The 27,015-nt window shown below is 45.6% G+C and overlaps 1 protein-coding gene, 1 long non-coding RNA gene and 2 other non-coding genes across 17 annotated transcripts in view; 1 reads left to right on the forward strand and 3 right to left on the reverse strand.

Annotated features, from left to right (window-relative positions):
- On the reverse strand, positions 1–18,699 carry KIF2C (kinesin family member 2C). 14 transcript variants are annotated; one of them, XR_014053298.1, is made up of 21 exons: positions 18,572–18,699; positions 17,633–17,727; positions 13,525–13,626; positions 13,317–13,365; positions 10,863–10,985; positions 9,746–9,868; positions 9,103–9,203; positions 8,352–8,447; positions 7,715–7,769; positions 7,443–7,605; positions 5,946–6,036; positions 5,613–5,676; positions 5,444–5,535; positions 4,544–4,686; positions 3,543–3,747; positions 3,311–3,421; positions 2,454–2,521; positions 2,016–2,121; positions 1,811–1,924; positions 225–1,482; positions 1–115 (listed from the first exon to the last, which is right to left on the reverse strand). XR_014053298.1 is itself a non-coding variant. In XM_081488723.1 (21 exons), the coding sequence occupies exons 1-21, from the start codon at positions 18,633–18,635 to the stop codon at positions 33–35; spliced, it is 2,142 nt and encodes a 713-aa protein (XP_081344849.1). In that variant the 5' UTR covers positions 18,636–18,699; the 3' UTR covers positions 1–32. The 14 variants fall into 14 exon arrangements, 12 of the variants coding, with proteins under 12 accessions (XP_081344849.1, XP_081344848.1, XP_081344850.1 ...); XM_081488723.1 differs by having other exon boundaries at positions 225–348; positions 9,776–9,868; XM_081488722.1 differs by having other exon boundaries at positions 225–348.
- On the reverse strand, positions 6,534–6,606 carry TRNAV-CAC (transfer RNA valine (anticodon CAC)). Its single transcript has one exon. It is a non-coding gene; the product is annotated as a tRNA-Val (tRNA).
- The window catches only part of LOC145505818 (uncharacterized), a 14,757-nt gene continuing 1,950 nt past the window's right edge, over positions 14,209–27,015 (forward strand). The window contains exon 1 of the long non-coding RNA XR_014053302.1: positions 14,209–14,831. This is a non-coding gene — a long non-coding RNA (uncharacterized LOC145505818). The remainder of the gene's footprint in view (positions 14,832–27,015) is intronic.
- LOC145508032 (U6 spliceosomal RNA) lies at positions 24,562–24,668 on the reverse strand. Its single transcript, XR_014055302.1, has one exon. It is a non-coding gene; the product is annotated as a U6 spliceosomal RNA (small nuclear RNA).

Raw genomic sequence — 27,015 nt, forward strand, 5'->3', positions numbered from 1 at the left:
TATGACACCAGACAGATCTTTATTTGCTGTCGTCACTGGGGCCGTTTCTTGCTGCTTATTTGTTTGCTGGCCTGCTCTTCTAGCTGCATGGCCAGGCGCAAGGCCTTGATGACATCTGGAAGGCAGGGGTGGTGCACTTGAAGTCAGCAGGTCTCTCAGAGACCCTGTTCCCTCAGGCAGAGCCACCATCAGCCACAGAGGCCCCACCCCCCGGCTGCACCCACCTCGCAGGGCTGAGAAGTGCTTGGCTTGCTGGGCCAGGGCACACTCTGCTTTATTCACAAAGGTCTCCAGGTCGTAGTCTGGCTGCTCAGCCATCTCGGAGAGCTCCAGCCAGTCTGGCCCTTGCTGCAGCGACACAAGATGGACCTTGTCAGGTCAACAATGACCAAACCAATTTAGCAAATCATTCCCAGGGCTCTACCATCTGCAATGCAGATGCCTGTTCCTCTAGCCATGGCCCTGACCCTGCCTCCTGACCCTCCCCCCCATAACTCATAGCTTGAATCTATCCTTCCCCTGCCTGTCAAATACTTGTCCCTGTCCCTGAGGTCAAATGCTTATCTTGATGCCCAAGCCAGAAATCTGAGCAAAAATTCTTTCACCCAGCTTGTCCTCCAATCCTAATGACTGCACCCCTGAAATGGTTCTTAAATCTCATGCCTTCCCGTCAATCCCACGACCATAGTCACAGCTAGTCTAGAAACCAATGTCTCTCCTGAACTCTAACAATCTCCTAACTGCTCTTAACTCCTAAGCGTCTCTACTCATGCTCTCCCCAGGTCCTAAAGCCAGGCTCTGTACTGTGGCCACAACAAGGTACCTAAAGCTCTAACGTGACCAAGTCACCACTCTGCTTTACTCCCCTCAAAGGCATTCACTGCCCTCATAACGAGTCCAGGCCTTTGGTGTGAACCATAATGTCCTTTAGCATCAGGTCCCGGCTGACCGGTCCACAGCCTTGATCTCCCTCCCTCACCTGCTCACACCTTTTGCTATGGCCAGAGTGAACCTATCACTCTTCCTGAAAGTACCACGTCCTTTCAAACATTTGGACCCTGAGCACATGAGGGAGGGAGGACACATGGAGACACTTACCTTGCACGTTCCCCCCTCAGTTCTAAGTGCCCCGAGCTGCCCTCTCTGCTCCACACTCGGAGTGCCCCACTGTTAGGATGCCCTTCAGGCCTCTCCCCCACTTGTGCTTCCACAGCAGGGATCACGGCAGTGGTAGCGTCTATCACCTACTAAAGGCTGACCACATGCTGGGGAAGGCTGAGTGTTTAACAACATATCACTTAATCCTTAGATGTAACCATCTTGTCTTGACCATTTTGGAGATGAAGAATTTGGGGCCCAGTGAGCCTCATTGACTTTCACAAGGAAACTGGCTCATAAATAGAAGAGTCGGGATTGATCAAGTCTTTCTTTAGGCCTGTTATCCATACTTCATGATTTTGGCCCTTGGTCTCAGCACAGGAGCTGGTGGTATATAGAAAGTATTCACCAACATTCATGAACAAACAAGACCTGGCTACCCTCCAAACCCTCAGTCAGGAGCACAGGAGAGAGAGACTAGTTCCAGCCAGGAGGATGGGGGAAAGCTTGTGTGCCAGGCTGGAGAAGGAGGTGCGGTAATTAGCTGCCCTATAAGAGCAGCTGAATAATTAACTGGAGAATTAAGAAATGCTAATCTAGAAGGCTGCCTCTTGCCACCCCAGCCAGAAGACCTGAGGAGGGAGTGTATTTGTGCATGTAAAGCTCAGGTCACATTCAAAGAATGACGCTGAGCCCAGGGCCAGCTCTCCACCTGTGTGATCTCCTTGAGCTCTTCCATGGCCCTTTCTTCCAGCTCCCTGATCTGAGTCATGGCTTCATTGAAGCTGGACATCTGGGAAGACAGTTCCTCCTCTTCCTTGGAGAACTAAGGGGGCAAAAGGAGACACATAACAGTGTGGCCCAGTCCCCATCTCAGCTGGCCATGTTCCCTTCTTGCCTGGCCCACCTCCCCTTACATTGCCTGCACTCAAGGCCCCATTGGAGCTGGCTTCCATCTCTTCTGTTTCCATCTGAATTGGCTGCTCCCCACTGGGTCCACTGTGGGGGCTCAGCTCCTTGACCCTGAGAAAACAAGAAGGTCACAGCTCCATAGCAGCCTCTTTGGCACTCACAAGTGTGCAGCACCACTCAGATTTCGAGACTTCAAGGAGATGGAGTAGTGGCTTTGCTTTGACCTAGAAGGATTCTTATTCACAATGCTCCCCACCAGAGCCTGAAGGGGATCAGACAAAACCTTGTAGCATCATATGTGAACTCCCAAGCCTCAGACTTAGCGAGTCACAGAAGAGGAGACAATAGGCACTGAGTCCCCAGAGCCCCCTCCCCACTCTCATCACTGCCATTCCCTCCCCAACCCTGCCCCTTCCCATCCCACCTGGCATAGGTACCAGTACCTGTCTGCATATCTTAGTGTATTTAAAGTATATTCACAGGAGCTTATGCCTGGTGAGATCATGGCGATCTGCAAAAGAAGGAATGGGCAGTTAATGGTCAAGGATCCCAGGGTAAGTGTGCTCCTGGAGAGGCTGCCAGGAATTGGGGGGAGAGCTCATTAAATACCCACTCTGTGCCAGGCAACTTGCCCCATGGGCCCTGCAACCTAAGGTTCTTTAAAAATTGGTCCCCTGTCTTTGCTGGTATATCTAATTACTCCTGCGTCTTTACTTCTTTACTGACCCGTTCCTCTCACCAAGGTCACAATGCAAGGCTCTGTGATTCCTGCTGGAAACTTTAGTTCACCTAGGCTCAGAGATACTGCCTTAGGGAGAGGGGTTTAGAGCTTAGTCAGAAATTCCCACCTTCCTCAGCAGGCAGGAGAGAGGATATTCCCTGGTGAGAAAGGAGGGCAGATCTGAGCTAGGAAGCATTATGGATAAACTAAGGGGACAGAAAGTCACTCAAGGCTGAGGCCCTCTCCAATTTCCTAGGCTGGGAGCCAGTGACCCCTGAGGGAAGTCACAGAGGGACGAGGACTGCCTCTCCTGCTTCCCCAAAGGTCCTCCTCCTGAATCCTGCAGCCCCCTTTTCATCAGGTATGGGAGGAATGACCTCCCCCAATCCAAGAGGTGCACAGACACACAGTAAAGGGAGAATATCCTTTCCTCCCTGCTTGCGGAGGCAAAGAGGAGCCTGCTGCCCAAAAGCAGGGGGTGAAGCCCAGTTAAATTAGAGCCTGAAAACCCAGCTAGCCAAGAATATGGAGCCTCTTGCCCAGGGACAGGACTGCACCACTCCAAAGGACCCAACTCACCATGCAGGTCCTTGAGTTCTCACCAATAAAGGAGTCCCTCAACACCTGTGTCAGCTTGCTCTCGCGGAATGGGGTGTGGGCCTTGTTCTGTCCCAGGGCCCTGATGCATTCCTGGGGGACAGCAGGGGAAGCTGAGGTCCCCTTCTTCCTTTCAAGATGCCCTCTCCCTCCCGCCCTCTCCTCCCGGCAGCCCTCCAGGGCCACCTGCTCCCCTGCAGCTGGGCCTGGCTACCTTCAGAGCCAGGAGACTCTTGTTGATTTCTGCACCCTCCATTCGGGTCTGCCGGTCAGCACTGGAAGTGTCTGCGCCTCGCTCGTTCCCTGCCAGATCCACCAAAGAGAACTTGCCATGCACTCTCCCTTTGGTTCGAAGAAGAATCTGGAAGCAGGCGTGGGAGCGGGAAGAGTTGGAGTTGGCAAATGTCTGCCCAGAGGTCCTGTTGCAAAGGAGAGATAGAAGGGCTATGAGCTCCTGGGGGGGCGGTCACCAGCCACCATGGCACCTGAGGCTCCAAGGCAGTCAGTTCTCCAGGAAGAGAGGGAGATGGGCCAGGACTCTTAGATGTTCTGTGTCATCCTGTCCCACTTCTGTCCTTCCTTCCCTGGGCAGCAGCCCTCCCTCCAGCCACTCTGGGCATGGCTTACCCTGGCAGCCGAAGTACTGAATTCTGTGTGAGGGCCTTGGCCAGACCCTGGGCCATAGGCTGTGGGGAAGCATGAGTTACCTCTGCTGCAGGGTACACAGGGAAGGAGGGGCTGTCATGAACCACTTGCTAAACTCGAGGGCCCTGGGGAGGTAGCCCCTCCCTGGTCCTCCATAAACTGCTCAGCACCCACTGCACCACGCCAAGGGCCCTGGTAGAAGAGCACTTTGCTCCCTCTACACAGAAGCTCTGGCCCTATCACTTCCAGCTAGAGCATACCCAGTGCTTCTGTCCCCCACCACAGAGAGAGGGAACAGCAAGGAGAAACTCAGAGAAGTCAGGAACCATGCCTCTGGATAAAAGCCTGGTAATAAAGCCTGCCTTGGTCAGATTCAAGATGATTTGACTCGCCCCTGACGAGTCTTACCCTGGGTCATCAGCCCCATTGCGACCGCTTAAGGCAGAGGCCTTCAGAGCCCTCACCAAGCTGGGGGAAGCGGCGCTCTGTGGAAACAGCAAAAGGCTCAGTGCTCATCTATCACCTGACCCAGCATTAGAAGGTGGCCCCTTCCTCCGGCCAAACTCTGACCTGCAGGCACTGCCCATGTCGATCATCTTGATGACGTCGTCAGCACAGCTCACCAGGCGCTCCTGCAGCCCCACCACCTGCACCTGCTGCCTGCCATCCTCCAGCACACGCAGCTTGGCCTTCTTATTGAGCAGGTCGAAGAGCTGTGCCAGGCAGGAGAACAAGGCCAAGGCCGTCAAGCGCCAGGCACCCACCGATCCCTCCCCGCTCAGAGCCTGTCGCAGCTTAGACAATGGCTGGGAACAGGAAAGGTGGGAGAGGCTACACTGGGTGATGTCAGATGAGCAGAGAGCAGTTCACCTGGGAGCTGAACTGGGCCACCTCAGTTTGATGTGACCCTGCTTCTTTACTGGCTATGTGACCTGGGAAGGTACTTAGCCAACCAGCCTCGTTTCTCATCTGTGCAATAGCGACAGTAACGGTGATACTTCCTGGTAGGGTTGTGGTGATGAGCTGAGACAAGTTAAGTGCTTAGAATAGTGCTCAGTACCTAGTAACATGTTAATAAGCCACATTAGCTATTATCTAGACCCCACTCAGGGAAGGTGACTCTGCAAAAGCGTAGAGAGATACATAGAAATATAGAGAGAATACAAGTATGAGAATGAATGTGTACGATCAGGAGAAGAGAGATTTAAGAGGGAGGTGCATGGAAGGAGGACAGGGCACACACAAGCAAACCTCCTGTCTGAGAGGAAGCCCTGAGGTGTGTTCCTGCATACTTGTTGAGCGTGCCTCCCATCCCACCATCGGATGAAAACCTCCAACACATTTGGGCAAAGTGGCCCAAAGGCATGACAACACACAGGGTGTTTGTCTTCTACAATTTCTAGCCAACCTCAAGATTTTAGAAACTTCAGGGGCCCCAGCAGCATAAACAGAGGGCTCCCTGCCAGCTACCTTCCCATTATAGATCTCGAAGAATGTCACATAGACTTCCAGGTCCAGCTTCCGGTATCGGGGCTGATTCTTCAGGAGGAACACATCCCGGGCTGTGGGGAGAACCTGGATTAAGTAAGCAACCTGCCTTTCTATGCCCAACCCTGCTGGGGCAGAACATACTACTTACAGGCCATCGCATAGATCCCTTTGGATGCATTCTGGGCTTTTCCATAGAGGTCTCCACCCATCGTCTGCAAAGGGAAGGGACAGGAGACTGTGCTAAAGAGCCCTTGGCCTAGGCCAGAGCATTACTGGCTCCACCACCACCGTGGGCCATACTATAGCCGGGAAGGGATCTGGACCTGCTAAGGCCCCTCCTTGCCCCTGGCACAGCAAGAGCATCTGGAGGTGGGGCATCTGCACCGAGGGGACCTCCTGCAAGAAACTCATTGTCCTCCTTTTCAGCAGCTCAGAGGTGCACTAAGGGCAGGGTTACTCTCTGCCAGGCTTGAATACTCACATGAGTCTTGCCACTTCCCGTCTGGCCATATGCAAAACAGGTTGCCTTTCCACCTTCAAAGATTGTTTGTACCAGTGGCCTTGCTGTGAACCTAAGAGAAAGGATGGGGAAGCATGCATATCTCTGCTTAAATGTGCTTCCTAGAACGTGGTTCTGCTACCCTTCCAAAGCAGGATTCCTGGGGGCTTCCTTCCAAGCAAAGTGGTCCCATCTGACCCCAGTCCTACTTACAAATCTGAAATTCTCCTAGCCACCTGGGGAGGGCTGGAGCAACTGGCCAGGAGGAGGCTGCTGGTCCATACTCTAACTGAGCCACCAGCACCTCCTCTACCCCGGAGACACAGAGGGAAGCTTGAGCTCAGCAGCCCACTTCCAGCATATGATACACTACAAAGATCAAAGAAACTCTCTAAAGTAAAAGCCTAAAATATTTTAGGCTTTGTGGGCCACATAGATCTCTTCCATATATATACATACATAAGTATACATATATATACATTTTTAAAATTTATTTATTTGGCTGCTCTGGGTCTTAGTTGTGGCAAGTGGAATCTTTAGTTGCAGCATAGTGCAGCATGTGGGACCTAGTTCCCTGACCAGGGATCGAACCTGGGCCCCCTGCATTGTGAGCTCAGAGTCTTAGCAACTGGACCACCAGGGAAGTCCAAAATATATAGATATATATATTTAATGATTCTTTGAAAACACAAAATCCACTCTTAATTTGAGAGCCATATAAAAAGGGGTTATAAGCCAACTTTCACCCATGAGCTACAGTTTATCAATCTCTAGTCTAGAGCAGCGCTGTCCAATAGAACTTTCTGAGGATGGATACTGGAAATGATCTCTATCTGTACTGTCCAATAGTAGCCACTGCCACACATGTCTACTGAGCACTTGAAATGTGGCTCGTGTAACTGAAAAACTGAATTTTTTTTTGACCGCACCATACAGCATGTGGGAATCTTAGTTCTCCAATCAGGGATTGAACCCATGCCCCCTGCAGTGGAGGTGCAGATTTTTAACCACTGGACCACCAGAGAAGCCCCTGAAGAACTGAATTTTTAATTTTTTTTAACTTTTATTTAAACAGTCACATGAAGTTAGTGGGAGCTGTACTGGACCAAGCAGCTCCAGAGTTTGCTGAGTCTGCTAAGCCCATTGGGTAATGGGTGGCTGCTGTACAGGACACAGGAAGAACCCCTGAGGCCTGCCCTGCCCAGCCTCAAAGAGGGCAGTGGGTAATGCTTCCCTTCTGTCTACTCAAGCATGGGCCACAAAAGCTGAAACATAGGATGTGACAGCCCCAACAGGGCCTTCCTCGTGCTAGAAGCCAGAGCCAGCTCTGCGTCATGGTCCATCCAAAGAAGACACAAGAGGAAGCCAGGAAGGGATTCAGAGTCAGCATGCCTGAGAGTGCAAGTGTTACCACAAAGTCCCACATTGGAAAAAGGAAAGTGTCAGGAGGAAGGGGAGAAACAGAGGCAAGGGACTAACCTGTAGACGACTTCATTTGAAGTCGTTTCATCAAATGCGAAGTCAAAGCAGAATGCTTGGTTCTCCAGATACTTTGTTAAGTCCACTTTTAACTTGGGCTCATGGACCAAGAGGACACACTTGCTAGGAACGGAAATCACATCAATTTCTTTCTTGGCCAACTCTGCAGAAGGACAATATTTCAGGGGATGCTCCCTGGACACGGGGGACCCTCAGTCTGAAGCCTCATTCTGACTGAACTTACCTTGGGGCTAAGGTAAGGTGGGGCTTACCTTGTTTATTCAGTGGGCGTTTCCTAACACAGACACATATCCTGTGCTCTTCGATCTTCAGGAGGAAGAGAGAAGACAACCATCAGCAAAAGGTCAGCGCAATATTGAAAGAAAGCTTGTCCAGAACCCCTCTCTTACTAATCATATGTTTGGCCCAGTCAGGGGCCAAGACCTAACACTGGGACCCACTGTGCTCATAGTTAATCTAGAACACAAGGTGGCTCTGAATTTTCTTCTCAGTTTTCTCACTCTGTTGCCTATAGGAGGTTTCAGCACACTTGCATGATTAGTAGTAAGAATCTAGCCAATCTATTGAAGCAGGGAGGATGGGGGCTGGAAGGGAGTTTGTAAAGATCAAGAGTCTCCCATCTAGCCTTGCTAGCTCCAGCCCCCCAAAGGGTATTTAAAAACCCCTTGAGGGTGAGTGACGATTCCTGTATGCTCTCATTTCTTTAAGAGATATTTCTGTCTTTCAGTTATATGCCTACTCAGGAAAAGAATCTTTTTATATATATATAAAAAATGAATCACTTTGCTGTATACCTGAAACTAACACAATATTGAAATCAACTATATATAAAAAAAAATTGTACGCCTACTCAGGAAGGAGAGATAGAAGCCCTTTGAGGTTACTTACCGGATCAGCCGCAGTAAGTGGATGACATTCCAAAGTAGCTCGAAATTCTTTAATCATGCGGGCAAATTCCCAGTTTGGAAAGCTGTTGTCATACTCCTGTTTGGGGTAAGATTGAAGGACTGACTGCCAAGGTATAGGTGTTCCCAGGCCTCAGTACTAGGCAGTGGCAACAACAGCCCTTCCTATGTACAGAGCCCCTTCAGGGCTGAAAAAACCCCCACATGATCTCATTGCCCTGGACTCTGGCTCTGGGCAGAGAATCCAGGCACCAAGTTTTGGGAACAGAGATTGGCAGGGGGGCCTAGGCATGCAGCAACCACTCTAGAAAGCGGGGCAAGAGCCACTGCCCCATGTCTTAGGAGACCAGCAGGCTGGGATTCTCCTGTGCCATTAACCCAACCAAAGGGAAATAATCCAAACTGTAACCCAACTGTAGCACCCCACATATGCACAGCTAGGAGGTCAGGGGAAGCAGGCAACTGTACCCAGCAGCCCACTGGCCACTGCACTGTGTGATGGGCGTGCCCACTGGATAACCAGTAGGAAATATTCTTCATCTGAAGGCCTTCAGAAAAATATCTGAATTATTTGTTCTCTGAATCCTGATGAGAAACTGGTTAAAATTCTTGGTTATCAGAACTGGAGCCTCAGAAATGCTGGGACTGAACCGTTATCCATCTCTGTTGCTGGCAAGGTTGCAGTTAAGGATGCCTGTCCAAAAACCCTTGCCCTTGCTTCCCCAGAAAGGTACCTGAGCTCGCTTTATTCTCATTTCAGAGTTCTGGGCTCTCTTCTCTTCTCGCTTGTTCTTCATTTTTTCCATTTCCTTCACAATACATGATTTCCTCCGAACTAATGGAAGAGAAAAAAAAAAGAAGCCCTCTCTTTTACCCATCTAGGCCAGCCTGCTCTTCTCTGGCTGTTGTGCGGAGTCCTGGGCCCGTCTCATGGCTAGACCTTCTCTAGACTCTTGCTCTTACATCACCACATGCAAAGAGAGGAAGCACCAGCTATGACTCTTGGGATGCCAAGCTGACAAGAAACTTGCTAATATGAGCACTCCAGGTCTAACCCAAGCTCTATGCCTCTGTGGCCTTTTTCTCAACAATCAGTAGAGATGAGATTGTCCCTGTTTGGTGGTCACTCTGGGCTGTTGTTCAGGTGTTGACCAAGACTTTGGTGACAACACCTCAGTTACATCAGAGAGCTTCTGCCAGCTGGCAGTGAGTGACAGGGTCACTTGTTGTGAAAGATTGATTCCGTGGCCACAGGGCAACATGTCCCCATGTGATAGACATGGTTTGAACTCAGGTGCCAAGCAAGCCAGGTTTGGGACAGGCTATAACTCCTATCCTGCACTAGAAGCAGGGTAGCAGACAGCTCAGTGTGTCTACCTGACTTCACAGAGTTTGCAGAAGACCTGCCTCGGATGGAATGGACTTGCTCTTCCACCTCCTTGCTGACCATCGTCAATGGTATTTCACCCACTGCAGGGCAAGAGGGCCTAGAGGGGCCAGCTGTGGGGGAACAAGAGTCATTGGAGAAGCAGGCAGGCATACGGCAGCTGTGTTCATCTGAGCCCTAGAGGGTCACAGGCCAGGAGGATGGCTACTGACTGCCAGCTCAGCAAGGGCTCCGGTTCTACTGTGTAAGCAGAGCTCAGGCTTTTCCCTTCACCTCAATCCACACCTTGAACCCAGTAAGCCCCACCACAGGGGCTGGCTCCTGGTGTCAGGAAATCTTAAAGGTGATGTGAGTTGCTCAGTATGCACTTAACTATGAAGGGAAAAGCCTTTAAAGGTCTGACCTCTTTAGGTTTGACCAAGTAAGGGTTCTTAGGCCAGGCCAGGTCTTTCAGCTCATTTGGGAAAAATTTCTGACTTCAGAACCCAAGTGGTTAACAGGAGCAAGGACTGAAAACCAGGAATAATGGGAACCTGATTCAACCTAGAAAGGTACAACCAGAGAGGTACAACCCACAGCAACTTCCCATACCTGGCCATGACCCTTTTGTTTACTTTGACTTTAAATCACTTAATATACTAATAGCTAGTACAAATTAATAATTAAAAATGTTCTTAAAATCCCACTTATATAAAGTCCAAAAAAAGAGAAAGTTAATTTATGTGACCCAAAGCCAGGACATAGATACCCTTGGGGCTTAGGAATTGGGAGGGGGCCTGAAGGAGACTTTTGGAGTGCTAGTAATGCTGTTTGATCTAGGTGTCAGTTATATGAGTGTGTTTACTTTGTGAACTATACAGTCAATGATAGGTTTACTTTCTTGTGTGTGTGTGTGTGTGTGTGTGTATATATATATATATATAATGTTTAAATAAAGTTTAAAAAGTAAAGTGAGATGATTTTCAGATAAGGGAGCAGTGATGCAGGAGCAGAACGATATGAAAGCCAGGGAGTACAGGAATCCTAGGATATTCCAAAATAGGCTCAGGGCAATGTGTGAAGAGCAGCTCTAGGGCCTCAAACAGGGAGAATAGATTCATTACTCACTGGAAACTGAAAACTGTTTGCGGGAATTTGTAGATGCAGGCAGCTCCACCTCCATATCATTCTCCTGAGTGGCGATTTGAACCTCTGAGACAGTGGACATGCGAGTGGAGCGGCCTCGGAGACCTGAAGGACCAAGGGCCGCAGTCAATCAGTGCATCGTGATCAGGAGAGCAAAACAGATAGAGGGGTGGTTGAGGATAACCCTTCAAGATTCTATACAGGGTGAGATGGGTCCCAACACCTGGAAAGGAGCCCACCAACTTCCCATTCCTTCCATCCAAGGAAAGAAAGGCCAAGTACCAGTGACCCCAAAACTAATTTGTTACATTCTGCAGTCTAAGAGCTCCTGAGGGCTCCCACAAGAGCATCTGTCTAGAGTAAATGGAAGGACCTGCAGACAATCTGAGATCATTTCTGGAGACACAGATCTAATCCCAGAAAAAAAGCATTTTAATCTTAGCAGCAGCACCTACCATTCTACAATCTTCCCAAACATCCAGAGATAAATACCAGTATTCCAAACTGATAAAAGGGGACATTAAGGCATAGAGAAATTAAGCAATTTGCTCAGTGTCACTCAATTAGTAAGTGTCAGAGTCAGGATGTGAACCCAAGACTGCCAGATTTCACGATCAGGGCTTTTTCCACTGCTCCAAGATGCTTTACAGAGCCAGACCTGGCCCACATCATCAGAAGCCATGGGACCAGCAACTGATTCTTCTGGAATCTTAAAAGAATGCTTAACTGACAGAAACAATTTAACTGAGTTTATACAATTAAGTTGTTTAAACAAGTTTAATTCTTATCAATTTCTACTCATCTATATTGCTTCCCTCCATAAGAAGAAATAATGTACCTATAAAACAAAAGTAGTAAATTTGGAAATAAAACACTAGTGTCATATAAACAAATATCAACTTGTATGGAATTTGAGTTTCCTAAGTTTAGGCCGATGTGATGGCTCTACATAATCAATCTACGTTTTTCATAAAGAGCAGGAACTATTATAACATTCCTATTTCTCAAAAGATCTGCGATCTTCTGTTTCACTTCTACTGTTCAATATCATTCATTCAATAATGAATCATTATTTTTTTCCCCATTAAAAGGAGCGGTAGGGGTCCAGTGGTTAGGAGTCCGTGCTCTCACTGCCGAGAGCCCAGGTTCAATCCCTGGTTAGGGAACTAAGATCCCATGAGTCAGGTGGCATAGTCAAAAAAAAAAAAAAGGAGCAGTGGCAATATCTTTTTGGGACATGCATGTAGAGAGAGACCACTGCCACCCATATTTCTCCTGGAGGCCACTAGAGTGGTACAGCCAGCAAGAGAGGGCCAGCATTACACCACTCAGGCCTAGCTCAAGCTCAAAACCACACCACCTTTCACCTTGGGCCTCTGGGAAACCTGAAGTTCCAGTCACGTAGTCTCTGGGCCCAGGGTGGCTGGATTATGTTGAGACAGTGATAACCCCCGGACTGGGACAGGTTGTACAGGCTGTGAAGTATAGCTGGCTCTGGGTTATAAACTGGATTATTTGGGCAGCTTGTGCATATAGGCACCCGTCACAGCCTACCGTAGTTAAAGTAGGTTTATGCTGATTCCTGCAGAGAAAGCCTAACTTTCTCCTGGAGTTCAAAGCACTGCTATTATTTGTCCAATCCCACCCTCCCCCCAGATCACCACAGCACTACCAACTCTATCTCTACATGGTCCTGACCTAGCTTTTCTGACAGCCCCTCACCACCTCACTCCAAGGCATGTCGTTTCCCCGGGGAGAGAAAACAAGCCCACCACGGTTGATTACTGCTCTGGATTCCACAGGAAAGGCTTCCAGGCCAGCTAGCAAATTTCCCAAATGCACCAGATCCAAAGAGACTGGTCTAAGTTAAGAGCTGTAGGTTGAATGGTTGGATTCTCTTTTTCTTTTTTTTAACTGCTTCAGAGGTAGGATTGACATAAAAACAGCTGGAGGTATTTATGTGTACAACTTGATGGATTTGGAGGTAAGTATACACCCATAAAATCATCATCGTAATCAATGCTATAAATCTACTCATCACCTCCAAAAGTTTCCTCCTGCACCCTTCGTTTTATACTTTGTTTTCTCCTTTTGTGGTAAGATCACTCAACATAAGATCTACCCTCACAGTAAATTTCTAAGTGTACAATATACTCATTGATCATGGGCCCTATGAAATACATTAAATCTCCAGAACTTCTTTATCTTGCCTAACTGAAACTTTGTACCTTTTGACCAACACCACTCCATTTCTTCCTCCCTGAAGGTTGGATTCTTCCTCACTGAGAAAGAGGTGTGGAAGACAGAGCAGGACTCAGCCTACACAGTAGAGCTCTTCTAAACTGGAACCATGAGTCTACTCACAGCTTCCTGAGCCTCAAGAACATCATTTCTGGCACAAACCCCATGACAGTGAGCCAGTAGAAATCCATTTACCTTCCTTTGGAGCAGGAATTTTGGAGCTGACTGATCTGCGCTTTTGTTTCTGAAAAACAAAACAAACCACCACAACATATGGGTCTTATCAGTTCTCAAGGGCCTATCCTGGGCCCATGTGCTGTGCTGAAGTACTAAGCAGGCCCAGAAAACAAACCAGCAAAGTCCCAAACAAGCCAAGTGCATCCTCTGGGGCACTGGAAGCTACCTGAACCGTTACATTCTCCTGCAGGGGAAGATTGTCCTTTGGGTGTAAGGGAAGAAGCTGTAAGAGTTCTGGGTTTACTGCAGCCACATCATCAAAATCAACCTGCAAGGAGAAAGTAAAAGTTTCTGTGAACAACATAGCTTGTTCAATTGCATTTCGGCAATCAAGGCTACCCCTAAATTCAGATTTTATAAACTTTAAGTTCTGCCAAGTACTAACAGCTATAAACAAATATTTATTCCCTGATCATGTTTTATCTAGATGGATATTGGTTTCTGATTTCCAAGCCAGTGGTAGATGCCAGTGATGAGAATGAGGTGAGGAGGAAGGCAGACAGGCAGGCAAACAGTCAGACAGTCCACAGTAGATCTTGGCCACTTGACTCCCTACTGCTCTGTGGGGCAGTGGGGTCCTGCTGGGCACAGCCCCCTGAACACCTCTTGCTGCCTGCCACCAAGGGGGAAACAATTCTAACTGTCCCACTGATAGTCAAATGGAGGGCCCTTCAGGATCTTATGGGCGGGGACAATTTCCTGAGAGCTGTTACCTAGTCCTAAATCTACCTACATTTTCTACTGGGCCCAGAAACTTCTTCCCCAGTCACACCATCCTACTCATGCCTTCCCTACTTCTGTGCATACCTGCAATGAGGTCACAATTCCAGGTTTACATCACCAGAGTACTGAAACCCTCTAGGGACAACTCAGGGTTCATCAGCATATTTCACAGCAGATTCAAACACACCGAAATAGTACCAACTTGATTATTTGTGTTTCACATTTGTGATAAAATGTGAAAGAGCTGCACTCCAGGGTGAGAACCTCACTTCCTACATATGCAACTTTTATGTATTAACAGCTTCTTCAAACACTTATTAGGCATGAGTAAGGCAGTAGGGGGAAGGTACTTAAAAGTGAAGTAAGACATGTATTGGACTTCCCTAGTGGTCCCATGGTTGAACGGCTGGGAAGATTTCACATGCTGGGGGGCAACTAAGCCCGTGAGCTACAGCTACTGAGCTCAGGCTCTAAAGTTGTAAGTACTGAGCCCATGCTCTGCATCAAGAGAAGCCACTGCAATGAGAAGCCCACATACTGCAACTAGAGAGTCGTCCCAACTCGCTTCAACTAGCGAAAGCCCACATGCAGCAACGAAGACTCAGTGCAACCAAAAAATAAGCCATGTATTGCCTTTGCCTTCAGTGAGCTTATATTCTAGTGGGGGAAAGAAGCCATATGCACAAAGGGCTGAAAACCCAAGCAGCATGGGATAGACAAGAAGGACAGAACGATCAAGTGCAAAAGCTGGTGAGTACTTCAGTAGCCACACTTCTATTCACTTTTCTTACTACTACCCCTCCATCCCAATTCCAATCCCTAAACTACAGAGAGCATAAACAATGCAGGAGACCAGAGTTCTGACATTAACTGATTCTCACATTGATGATTCAGGAAGGGATAAGAGTGTGGAGGCAGCGAGGCACTGGGCAGGATCACTGAGTGGGGAACTGCCCCATTTGTCCCTGGCACAGGATACTTTGGGAGGAGTGTATGGTAAAAAGGACAAAAGTTGATTGGGATCAGATCTTGAAAAGGCTTTGAATGCCTCACTAAGAAGGTTGAACTTTATTCCACAGGCAACATTTGAGCTGGAGTTAAGACCTAATAAGAGTTGTATTTCTAAACAAACAACAAAACAAGTCACAAGGAACTGCTAATAGATGGTTGAAAGGGCTTATAGGAACCTCTTGATTCAAGGACAGATAACATGAAGAATTCAGTTCTTCTATTTCTCAAATATACCACCTAAATAAACAGGTACCTACCATATGGCACTATGCTAAGCAAGCACTTTACATGTGTTATCTCATTAAGCTTCAGGGAAGCGGGTCCAGGTTTGTCTTATTCACCTCTGTAACCCCAACACCAAACACACTGGCTGGCATTTTGGAACCAGTACAAAAGGATTTGTTGAATAAGTCCTCAAACAACCCTAAGAGTAAATATTATTATCATCTTAATTTCATAAATGAGGAAGCTGAATTTCTAATAGGAGCAGAAATGTGCTTGAGAACACATTAAGTAGTGGCAGGGCCAGACTCTAGAATCCAGGTTTTTGTACTCAGCCTGGTGACTTCTTCACACCACATGCCTCTAAAACATAAATGTCTTAGACATATCTCTCCTTCTTCTCAAAATCCTTCCAAGGCTCCCACTGTCTGCAGAATAAGATCTTAAACATCTTAGTGCCAGAGACAAAGGCCTTCTAGTCTCCTTTTCCAGTCTTTTTGCTGCTGCCAAGCATATTAAGCCTTCCTGTGCCTGGAGCCAGTTTCTTTACCAGTCCCCATGAGGGCCACCTCACTGTTTCTTTGGCCCCACCCCCACAAACTCATCTTCAGTGAGTTTCCATCTCTGAGCTGCTCTAGCATTATTCCATCTGTGAAAGTGAAAATGAAGTCGCTCAGTCGTGTCCGACTCAGTCTTGTTGCAACCCCATGGACTGTAGCCCACCAGGCTTCTCTGTCCATGGGATTTTCCAGGCAAGAATATTGGAGTGGGTTGCCATTTCCTTCTCCAGGAGATCTTCCCAACCCAGGTCTCCCACATTGTAGGCAGATGCTTTACCGTCTGAGCCACCAGGGAAGTTACACAAAATACATGCCTACCAGGCAAATCCTATGTAGATGTCATTTTATAAAACTAACATTTGTCTACCACATATCTAGCAGCCTCACAATATTCTCCAGCAATAAATAAAGTTCATAAACTAAAGCTTCCTACATCATCTGCCCTCAAACAACTCAAAAAACCTAAGACTAAAGCCAAATGATAACTGGCCCCCAAAATATTTCCGTTCTATGACTTTTAGTATCACTAGTTTTATACACACATATGTGCATGTATTCATATGTGTTTATATGTATACATAGATACGTATGCAAAAACATCCCTGCAAATCGTGGGCTAAATGTTTAGAGCAAATGACTACATATTCTATTTTATTAACCACCATCTAAAAAAAATCCCTTAACTGCCCAATTATTTACTCAGATAGTCTGAAAATTAGGCAAAATTTTCACTCTCTCTGCATAGTTAATGTTTTATAAAACATGCATAAATTATAGCTCATATGCCTAAAAACATATAATAATGCTATTATATTCACATAATATAAAAACATTCCTTTGATCAGCCAACTATTTCATGAACTCAGGTCTGATATACTATCACTAACATCGCCCATAAAAACTTACATATTGTCTATACAACTATAAATAAGTACTTTAAAACAATAATTCACTATTTTCATTAAAAGTCAAATGCCACTGGCAAATGAAAACTTTTCTAACCTATGCTGTTTTACCAAATGTGAAGATTTCTCTAAGTTTTGTATATAACTATATCTGAAAAACATAAAAGCAGTCCAGTGATATTTCCACCATGATGAATCCTGTCATAAAATGATATATTTACTTTAGATACTCCACACTATGTATTTCCCACAACCTAAAAATTGTGTCTAATGATCCATTGAACATACTGAGAGGCTGGAGGGAACATTTCTTTTGGCAAACAAAAATATTTCTGTCCTATTAGGTTGATATGTATTTACAATGATATAGACAATTACAAGTTAAACAAAAAATTTAACATTGCTTATAACAAACTGTTTAACAACTTCTACCAGAAATGAATTAATATTGATTGGCAATTAGGATATTTATCAAATATATTTAAATATATTTGATAAATTCCATCTGTAGTTGCCTTCTATTATTGGGTGTTTCAGAAATACATTTTTGTCTCCCCAAAGAGATTATCAATTTTACTCTCCAAATCAGTATCATAGGTAGTGTGCACTCAGAAGCTAGTTTGGGTAAGTAAGGTTTTAGAATTCTGTGCAGTTTGCTTTCTACAAACACACCAGAAACTGTTGATTGCTTCAATTTAGAACAAGGCTGCCTTAAAAAATAGTCCCAAAACATTCAAAGAGGACCACATTTAAGATTGGGGAGGACAAGTCGGCATCGAAAACAAGGCTGACATAAGTTCCATTTCCGCGCATGTCTTTCTAATTGTGGTAGAGGCACACCCACAGAACCCACCTCTTTGCCCTTTGTATCTCCTCCTTCTGTCCATTCCACTGAAACGCAGGATTTCTCCAAGTTCACAGTGCTTATACTGGCACTGTGAATTATGCCTACAGTATGAAAAAGCCAGAGTTAAACATCTTTTTCACTTTTTGGATCCCAGAGACTCAAATGTCAAGTTGACCTGAAGGAAAGGACAGTTGACTTTCTTTCTAACCCCAGCAGACAAACCTCCTGGCACCCTGCCCTTGGACTATCCCTCAGTGACCTAGGCAGGGAACAGTTAAAAATGAGCTGCAGAGGATGACTCACCCCTACTCAAAAGAGAGCCTACAGCGTGGTGACGGTATGTTTGGGCAGGGGAGTCTCTCTAGTGCTTAGGTGAGCCATTCTTCAACACAACACTGAGGCTCTAGCGCCCTCAGCTTTCCCTACCTTACTCCTGACCTTTATGTCTGACCATTCTAATGATACTGGTATCATTAGACCTGCCATAGTTGAGATACCTGCTGAACTGAAAAGGAGAGGGCAGAATTGCAAGCTCTTGAATGAAGAGCAGGGATCTCATCATCTGTCCCATTACCCCGAATCCGGTGTCTGACATATTGTAAGTTCTCAGTGTTTATGGGAGAGTAGAGGGGTCAGAGAGCCGAGGTCCCTGCAAGAGCAGGGCAGTTTCAGGGGGGAACTCTGGAGGGGAAGGGAATCCTGACTTCCCGGAGAGGTCCAGTGACACGGGGGCTCCGCCCACTCCTGGAGGACGGAAAGGAGAGGCACGGCCAGTGCAGAGGCCCCTGGCAGTTGGTAGGGAAGGTTGACCGCCAGTGAGGAGACCTAGACCAGGGGTGTGGGGGGATCCCCAATAGTGACTCAGGGCCTGCCATTTGGGGAGGGGAGGTAATTTCAGTCGTCTCAGGCCACGGGTCCCTTTGGTCTCAGGACCCCGACCCTCACCATTACTGCGCTGGATCTTGATGGTGAGACCAGGAAACAGGCGAGCCTGAAGCGACGAGTCCATGGGCAGGCGGGAGCTCCGGTGAGGGACACGCGAAAAGGCAGAAAACCTCAACTCTGGTAATCCTAACGCCGCGCAAACCGCCGAAGTTTAAATCCCGCGCGCCAGCGTCCCGAAACGTCATCACGCTGTCGCCGGTCTCCCTTCCGCCAATCAGCGGCGTTCTGCGGAGCCTTTTGGGATACGTAGTCTCCGGGACGCCTTCCGGCGTCTGGAACCGCCCACTCGTCTGGCCAGGGCGCTGAACGCAGGGCTTGACAGGAGGTCTCCTTTCCCCTAAGTTCAACCAGCGGCATCGCTGCTGAGGTCCTTTAAACGCAGAAACCTCAGGGTGATGTGAGAGAGGAAGAGTTCTGGGGTCCTATAGTCATGGGTTCGAACCTCAGCTTCATTAGTTGCCTACTCAGTGACCTCATACAAGTTAACAAACTTTGCTTCTTCGCGCGATGGGGAGCATGTTTTCTCCCGTGTGATATTATTGCTAAGTTCTGATAATGGGTGACTACGTTTGGAGTGCGTGGAAAACCTGGTTCACTAGTATTTTATCGAGTGTCTTATCACGTGCTAAGCGCTGGAAATAGTAATTGTGAACAGGACACATAGTTCTTGCCTTCGACCTAACATTTCTAATGCTGACAGGGAACAAAACGAAGTAAATTACAAGTAAGTTACGAAGTGTGGTTAAGTGCTCTGAGGGAAACAGAACTGGAATACGGAAAAATGGAGGAACCTACATTAGGTAAAACGGCAGGGGAGAAATCTTTGAAGTGATAACCTGAGTCTAGAGAACAAGAAGGAATGTCAAAATGAAGGGTCTTGAAGAAAGAAGCCAGTGTGGCTGGAAGGCAATAATAGGTGAGTGGGAGAGGAGTGAGATCAATTTGGCATCTTGTATCCCATACTAATAATTTTGACTTTTATCCTCATGAGAAATCACTGAAGAATTTTGAGCAGAGGAGTGACATGATCTGAGTTACATTTGAGTTTGTTTATTGGGCTTGCTCTGTTTGGAGAACTAATTTGAAGGTGGCAAGACTGGAAGTGAGGTGACCATTTAGTAGGCAAGAGATTATTCTGGCATAGCCTGTGGTTGTAATACTGGAAATGTAGCCAAGAGAATGGATTAAAGGTGTACCTTATTGGAGAGGTGGAGTGAATGGATTTTGTTGATGGGGTTTGTGAAAAGATTTCAGTCTTAAATGAAACAGGAGGATGTGAAATGGAGAATCTCACACATCCACCCTCCACAGAATGGAACTTAGAGACTAATTTGCCATAATTGCCTGGCTTACAGAAAAAAACACTTCCTGATCAAGGGAACATCCACCAAAAATTACTCTCCATCGTCAAGCCAGTGAACTTAATACTTTGGAACTCTGGCCAGTCTTTCTCCTCTTTGTTCTCCTGGCCCATAAATACAACTCATCCAAACCCTCAGTGGACTTGCTTGTATCTTGCTACAGCATGTGTTTCTCGAATTACAAATCAATTTCTGATAATTTGAACTTGCCTTGGTTTACCTCTAGGTAGACAGGTTGGATGTGCGGATGAAGGAGAAAGGATAATCATGATTGACTGCTGGTTTCTGGCTAGAGTAGCTGGGTAGGTGGTAGACCATTTCCTAAAATAGGGGAGTGGGGTTATAAAGGAGACAATTTGGGGAGTTAGGTAAAAAGTTTTACTGTAGTCATGTTGAGTCTGAGATATGAAGACTTCAGAGTGGAGGTGTCAGTGAGCAGTTGGATAGGCAAGCTAGGAGCTCAGGGAGAGATCCAGCCAGAGAGAGATTTGGCAATTATTTTAGGTAGATATATTCAGAGTCCTGGGACTAAATACAATCTAGAGAGAGAGTATAGATGGAGATGAGAAGAACCGTCACGGAGCCACAGAGCATTCCAACATCTTGAAGGAGGGCAAAGGAGGAAGAGCAAAGGAATGAGATGAGGGCGGTTTGAAAGGATGAGGAAAACCAGGGAGAAGCAAGCAGAGGAAAGAGTGTCGGAGGAAGTAACTCTGGAGAGCTGCAGTGAGGACAGGCAAGAGGAGGACTTGGAAATATCCTTTATATTTGCTAGCACCTAAGTCATTGGTGACTTCGAACAGTCTTGGTAAAGCGCTGAGAATAAAAGTCAGACTAGAGAGACAAGTTGGATATTGTTTAGGGATACATACATACGCAATAAAAGAATAAAGGTATGCTTAGGAATGATAAACACTAAGGTTCAGGAGAGCAGCTGCCTCTGGAAGCGAGAGTAAAATGATTGGACGGGGTAGTTCAACAGAATACAAATTTTGTTTTTTTTACATGAATCATGAGTATACATGGTATTCATTATGTTGTTTTCTGTGCCTCCTGAATTAGGAAGGCAATGTAAATTTAGACCCATGCCCACCTTTTTTTCTTTTTCACCTGTTGGTCCAGGTAGTTGCAAACCTCCTTGCTGCTTCCCAAGGCTTTGGGGCACATGGGTTTTGCAGGGGCCCTTATTTCCAGTTCCTCAACCTTGCGCAGACCTAGTGAATTTCTCCTGATCTTGCATGGGTGATAAAACTCTAGCCCTTATAACTTGTTTCTGATTCCAATACTCTCCTGTTACAGGAACCTGAAATCAAGAAATTAATATTGAGTGATTCAAAATCAATAAAAACTGCAGCAAACGCTGAGTTTTCAGAGTCAAGAATTCCTTTTGTGCCAAAAATGAAGAGAGTAGTCAGAGGAACAAGGGGAACTGACCAAGGAGAGTCCCATGGTATGAGAATAATGAAACCTCTAGAACTTTAGGAAACACCAAACCATTAAATTAGAGATGCTTACATATGCCAGGGTCTCCAACATATTACCATAGACATACCACCACTATAGAAAAAGAAGCCCTCCCTTACACTGGTAATAGAACAATTGGAGTCTATAAAACTGGTATCCATGCTTGTATGCTAAGTCGCTTTAGTCGTGTCTGACTCTTCGTGACCTTATGGACTGTAGCCCTACAAGCTACTCTGTCCATGGCAAGAATACAGGAGTGGGTTACCATGCCCTCCTCCAGGGGAATCTTCCCGACTCAGGGATTAAACCCATGTCTCTCATGTCTCCTGCATTGGCAGGTGGCTTCTTTAACACTAGTGCCACCTGGGAAGCCCATAAAATTGTTATGCTTAACATCAAAAAAATAACAAAATCATTGTGAAAGGATAGAGCAATATGTAAAAAAGAACCGATATATGAAAAAAAAAACCTGGAAAATCGTTTAAAATACAGCCACTGAAATAAAGAAAACTTTGAAACTGTATGTACTGCAGTTTCCAATTAATTTAGTGATTCAGTGGATGCTAGGTAAAAGGTTACCGAGTACAGTATGTTTGTCTGGTGCCAGAGCATTGCTCCACAGATTATTTACATTAAAATTTTGCAAAGGGAAAGCATACCTTTACATGGAGAAATGTGACAGTGACCATTATAAGCAAAGGATCAAACAATGTCATCAATAGTGCAGTTCAGTTCAGTTTAGTCACTCAGTCATGTCCGACTCTTTGCCACATCAGGGACTGCAGCACGCCAGGCGTCCCTGTACATCACCAACTCCCGGAGCTTGCTCGAACGCATGTCCATCGAGTTGGTGATGCCATCCAACCATCTCATCCTCTGTCATCCCCTTCTCCTCCTGCCCTCAATCTTTCCCAGCACCAGGGTCTCTTCCAATGAGTCAGTTCTTCACATCAGGTGGCCAAAGTATTGGAGTTTCAGCTTCAACATCAGTCCTTCCAATGAACACCCAGGACTGATCTCCTTTAGGATGGACTGGTTGGATCTCCTTGTGGTCCAAGGGACTCTCAAGAGGCTTCTGCAACACCATAATTCAAAAACATCAAGTCTTTGGTGCTCAGCTTTCTTTATAGTCCAACTCTCACATCCATACAAGACTACTGGAAAAAGCATAGCTTTGAGCAGACGGACGTTTGTTGGCAAAGTAATGTCTCTGCTTTTTAATATGCTGTCTAGGTTGGTCATAACTTTCCTTCCAAGGAGTAAGCGTCTTTTAATTTCATGGCTGCAGTCACCATCTGCAGTGATTTTGGAGCCCAGAAAAATAAAGTCAGCCACTGTTTCCACTGTTTCCCCATCCATTTGCCATGAAGTGATGGGACCGGATGCCATGATCTTAGTTTTCTGAATGTTGAGTTTTAAGCCAACTTTTCCACTCTCCTCTTTCACATTCATCAATAGGCTCTTTAGTTTTTCACTTTCTACCATAAGGGTGATGTCATCTGCATATCTGAGGTTACTGATATTTCTCCCGGCAATCTTGATTCCAGCTTGTGCTTCCTCCAGCCCAGCATTTATCATGATGTACTCTGCATATAAGTTAAATAAGCAGGGTGACAATATACAATCTTGACGTACTCCTTTTCCTATTTGGAACCAGTCTGTTGTTCCATGTCCAGTTCTAACTGTTGCTTCCTGACCTGCATACAGGTTTCTCAAGAGGCAGGTCAGGTAGTCTGGTATTCCCATCTCTTTAAGAATTTTTCACAGTTTATTGTGATCCACACAGTCAAAGGCTTTGGCATAGTCAATAAAGCAGAAATAGATGTTTTTCTGGAACTCTTGCTTTTTCGATGATCCAGCAGATGTTGGCAATTTGATCTCTGGTTTCTCTGCCTTTTCTAAATACAGTTTGAACATCTGGAAGTTCACAGTTCACGTATTGCTGAAGCCTGGCTTGGAGAATTTTAAGCATTAGTTTACTAGCATGTGAGATGAGTGCAATTGTATGGTAGTCTGAGCATTCTTTGGCATTGCCTTTTTTGGGGATTGGAATGAAAACTGACCTTTCCCAGTCCTGTGGCCACTGCTGAGTTTTCCAATTTGCTGGCATATTGAGTGCAGTACTTTCACAGCATCACCTTTCAGGAGGGTTTCATTATACAGGTCGCATCGTCTTTCTCTGGGGAATGAAGAGGACCCATGTAGCAGACTACCTCATTGGTGCTAACCAGAAAATTCCAGACTAATGGATTAAGATTACATTTCTGATGAAGGTTGTAACTGCAGGAGGTGAAGTATTAAGTCTAGGATTGGTGTCATGGGCTTTAGCACAAGTGACGCCACTTTGGGTCTGTGTTTTCTCTTCAACAGTTGCAAAAATCATGGATTATTGAGCTCTAAGCCTTTCAACATGCATCTCCCAAGAATAAGACCATTCTCCCACATAATTAAGATGTCATTATCATACTTAATAAATTAAAAATAATTCCCTAAAATCTTTCATATCTGGAAATGAGATTTGTTTAAAAACAATTTAGTAATCTTGGTGGACCAGTGGTGAGGGATGGGGAAACAGGAAATAACTGTGGACATGAGTTGATGCTAGTGGATGCAAGGTGATGGGAAATGGTGTCTTTGCATTCAGTGTTTTGTTTGCCTAAAATTTTCTATTTAATAATAACAAAGAATAAGAAGTAGAAGGAGGAGAGAGGGATTGAGGATTTGAGAATCTAAAGTAAAAATGGAGAAATCCATGAGGAGATAGAAGGTAGTGGAGCCAGTTGTGGGGAGACTGTGACTAGCAAGAGGGGAAGGGGGTCAGGTGCCTTGAGATGGGGGGTGAGGCTGAGGGAGAGAGAGTTCAGTTGTGCATACCTGTGCCTCTCCCCTCCTCACCCCTACTCCCTAGGACCCGGGGTAGATCATCACCTGTCCCATTGGCTCATAAGGCTGTAAACCCAGCACTCCAGCCTGAGTAGGTAGGGCTAGACCAAGTGGACCTTAAACATTACCTCCTCACCTCCTTCTTCATAAACTAGGGTCTGGGTCTTAGCCTTCCCCTAAATTCATTGACACCCTATTGTTTTTTTTTTAATTAGTTTATTTATCTATTTTTTAACTTCACAATATTGTATTTGTTTTGCCGTACATTGACATGAATCCACCAAAAATATGGAACGCTTCACGAATTTGTGTGTCATCCTTGCGCAGGGGCATGCTAATCTTCTCTGTATCGTTCCAATTTTAGTATATGTGCCTGCTGAAGCGAGCACTCATTGACACCCTAAAATAATAGAAACCCAAAGAGGAAACGTGCAATAAAAGAAAAAAAAAAAACAGAGAAACATATTAGAAGCTGACTTAATAGACCTGCTCAAGTTTAAAAATAATAAATATTCTTAAGAGATAAGGGAGGATATTGTTATCCTAAAACTCAGCAGGGGCCACAGGACTGGAAAAGGTCAGTTTTCATTCCAATATCAAAGAAAGGCAATGCCAAAGAATGCTCAAACTACCGCGCAACTGCACTCATCTCACATGCTAGCAAAGGGATGCTCAAAATTCTCCAAGCTAGGCTTCAACAGTATGTGAACCGAGAACTTGCAGATGTTCAAGCTAGATTTAGAAAAGGCAGAGGAATCAGAGATCAAATTGCCAACATCCGTTGGATCATCAAAAAAGCAAGAGAGTTCCAGAAAAAACATCTACTTCTGCTTTATTGACTACGCCAAAGCCTTTGACTGTGTGTATCATGGCAAACTGTGGAAAATTCTGAAAGAGATGGGAATACCAGACCACCTTACCTGCCTCCTGAGAAATCTATATGCAGGTCAGGAAGCAACAGTTAGAATCAGACATGGAACAACAGACTGGTTCCAAATTAGAAAAGGAGTATGTCAAGGCTGTATATTGTCACCCTGCTTATTTAACTTATATGCAGAGTATTTCATGCAAAATGCTAGACTGGATGAAGCACAAGCTGGAATCAAGATTGCAGGGAGAAATATCAATAACCCAGATATGCAAATGACACCACCCTTATGGCAGAAAGCGAAGAGAAACTAAAAAGCCTCTTGATAAAGGTGAAAGGGGAGAGTGAAAAAGCTAGCATTCAATAAACTAAGATCATGGCATCCGGTCCTATTACTTCATGGCAAATAGATGGGGAAACAATGAAAACAGTGACAGATTTTACCTTTTTGGGCTCCAAAATCACTACAGATGGTGACTGCAGCCGTGAAATTAAAAGACGCTTTCTCCTTGAAAGAAAAGCTATGACCAACTTAGACAGCATATTAAAAAGCAGAGACATTACTTTGCCAACAAAGGTCCGTCTAGTCAAAGCTGTGCTTTTTCCAGTAGTCATGTATGGATGTGAGAGTTAGACCATAAAGAAAGCTGAGCGCCAAAGAAATGATGCTTTTGAATTATGGTGTTGGAAAAGACTCTTGAGAGTCCCTTGGACTGCAAGGAAATCAAACCCGTCAATCCTAAAGGAAATCAGTCCTGAATATTCATTGGAAGGACTGATGCTGAAGCTGAAACTCCAATACTTTTGCCACCTGATACGAAGAACTGATTCATTGGAAAAGACCCTGATGCTGGGAAAGATTGAAGGCAGGAGGAGAAGGGGATGACAAAGGATGAGATGACTGGATGGCATCACGGACTCGACGGACGTGAGGTTGAGCAAGCTCTGGGAGTTGATGATGGACAGGAAAGCCTGGAGTGTTACAGTCCATGGGGTGGCAAAAAGTCAGACGTGACTGAACTGAACTGACTGTTAATTTAAGGTAAGAACAAATAAGAAGAATCAGTTGCAACTATTGGGAATGAAAAATTTAATAGTTGAAATCCATACATGGATTGAATAGCAGAATATTTACAGCCAGAACAAAATGATGAGCAATAAGATCAGGGTGAGGATTCATCCAAAAGGCATTAGGAAGGGATAAAGAAAACAAGAAAGATAGAAAACAAATGACTTCATTTTCTGTGACATACATTGTTGGTGGGTAATCCCACAGTCATTCCCAGCCCCCTTCTCCCTTACTCATCTCCACATTGGAGACCGAAAAAGAAGGGACTGCGATGAGGAGCCTTTCCTTGTTATATCTCCTCCCCTTTTTAACTTGCCTTGTGTATGGATGTTTTGTCTGGAGCTGTGACAGCTTTCTTGTGATCATGAGGTAGGTTGCTAGTCATCAGTTCAAAAGAAATTCATCATACTCAGGACAACCAAGTAGGAAGGCAGGAAGAGCCCAAGAAGGTTCTTGGTGGCTGAACAGTTGAACTAATGCCAGCAACCACCTACCAATCAGATTCCTTGCTGTGCAAGTACAAAACAAAGCAAAACGAAACTCAACTTTTTTATTTATGCCACCATTATTCATGTTTTCTTTAATTAGCAACTGAAAACATACCTAACTAAAATATTCCTAACTGGTGCCTTGTTCAATAATTTGGAAAAGGATTACAAAGTTGAGATTCAAAGAAATAAGAGAGGGGGAAATATTAGAAATCAGTGAAAAAGAAATTTTAAGAAGTATTTTCAAAAGCTAATTGTGGACTTCCCTGGTGGTCCAGTCATTAAGAATCCGCCTGCCAGTGCAGAGGACA

The sequence above is a fragment of the Giraffa tippelskirchi genome, chromosome 5 (assembly GCF_054371585.1).
Source record: "Giraffa tippelskirchi isolate mGirTip1 chromosome 5, T2T-mGirTip1v1.2.pri, whole genome shotgun sequence".
Lineage (NCBI taxonomy): Eukaryota > Metazoa > Chordata > Mammalia > Artiodactyla > Giraffidae > Giraffa > Giraffa tippelskirchi.

Excerpts from the sequence above, each read along its gene's own strand:
- KIF2C (XM_081488722.1), bottom strand. The coding sequence starts at position 18,635 with ATGGACTCGTCGCTTCAGGCTCGCCTGTTTCCTGGTCTCACCATCAAG. Across the intron at positions 9,204-9,745 it reads TGCAAACTCTGTGAAGTCAG|TTCGGAGGAAATCATGTATT; the intron begins GTAGACACACTG and ends CTCTTCCATTAG. Across the intron at positions 3,422-3,542 it reads AGAGTCTCCTGGCTCTGAAG|GAATGCATCAGGGCCCTGGG; the intron begins GTAGCCAGGCCC and ends GCTGTCCCCCAG.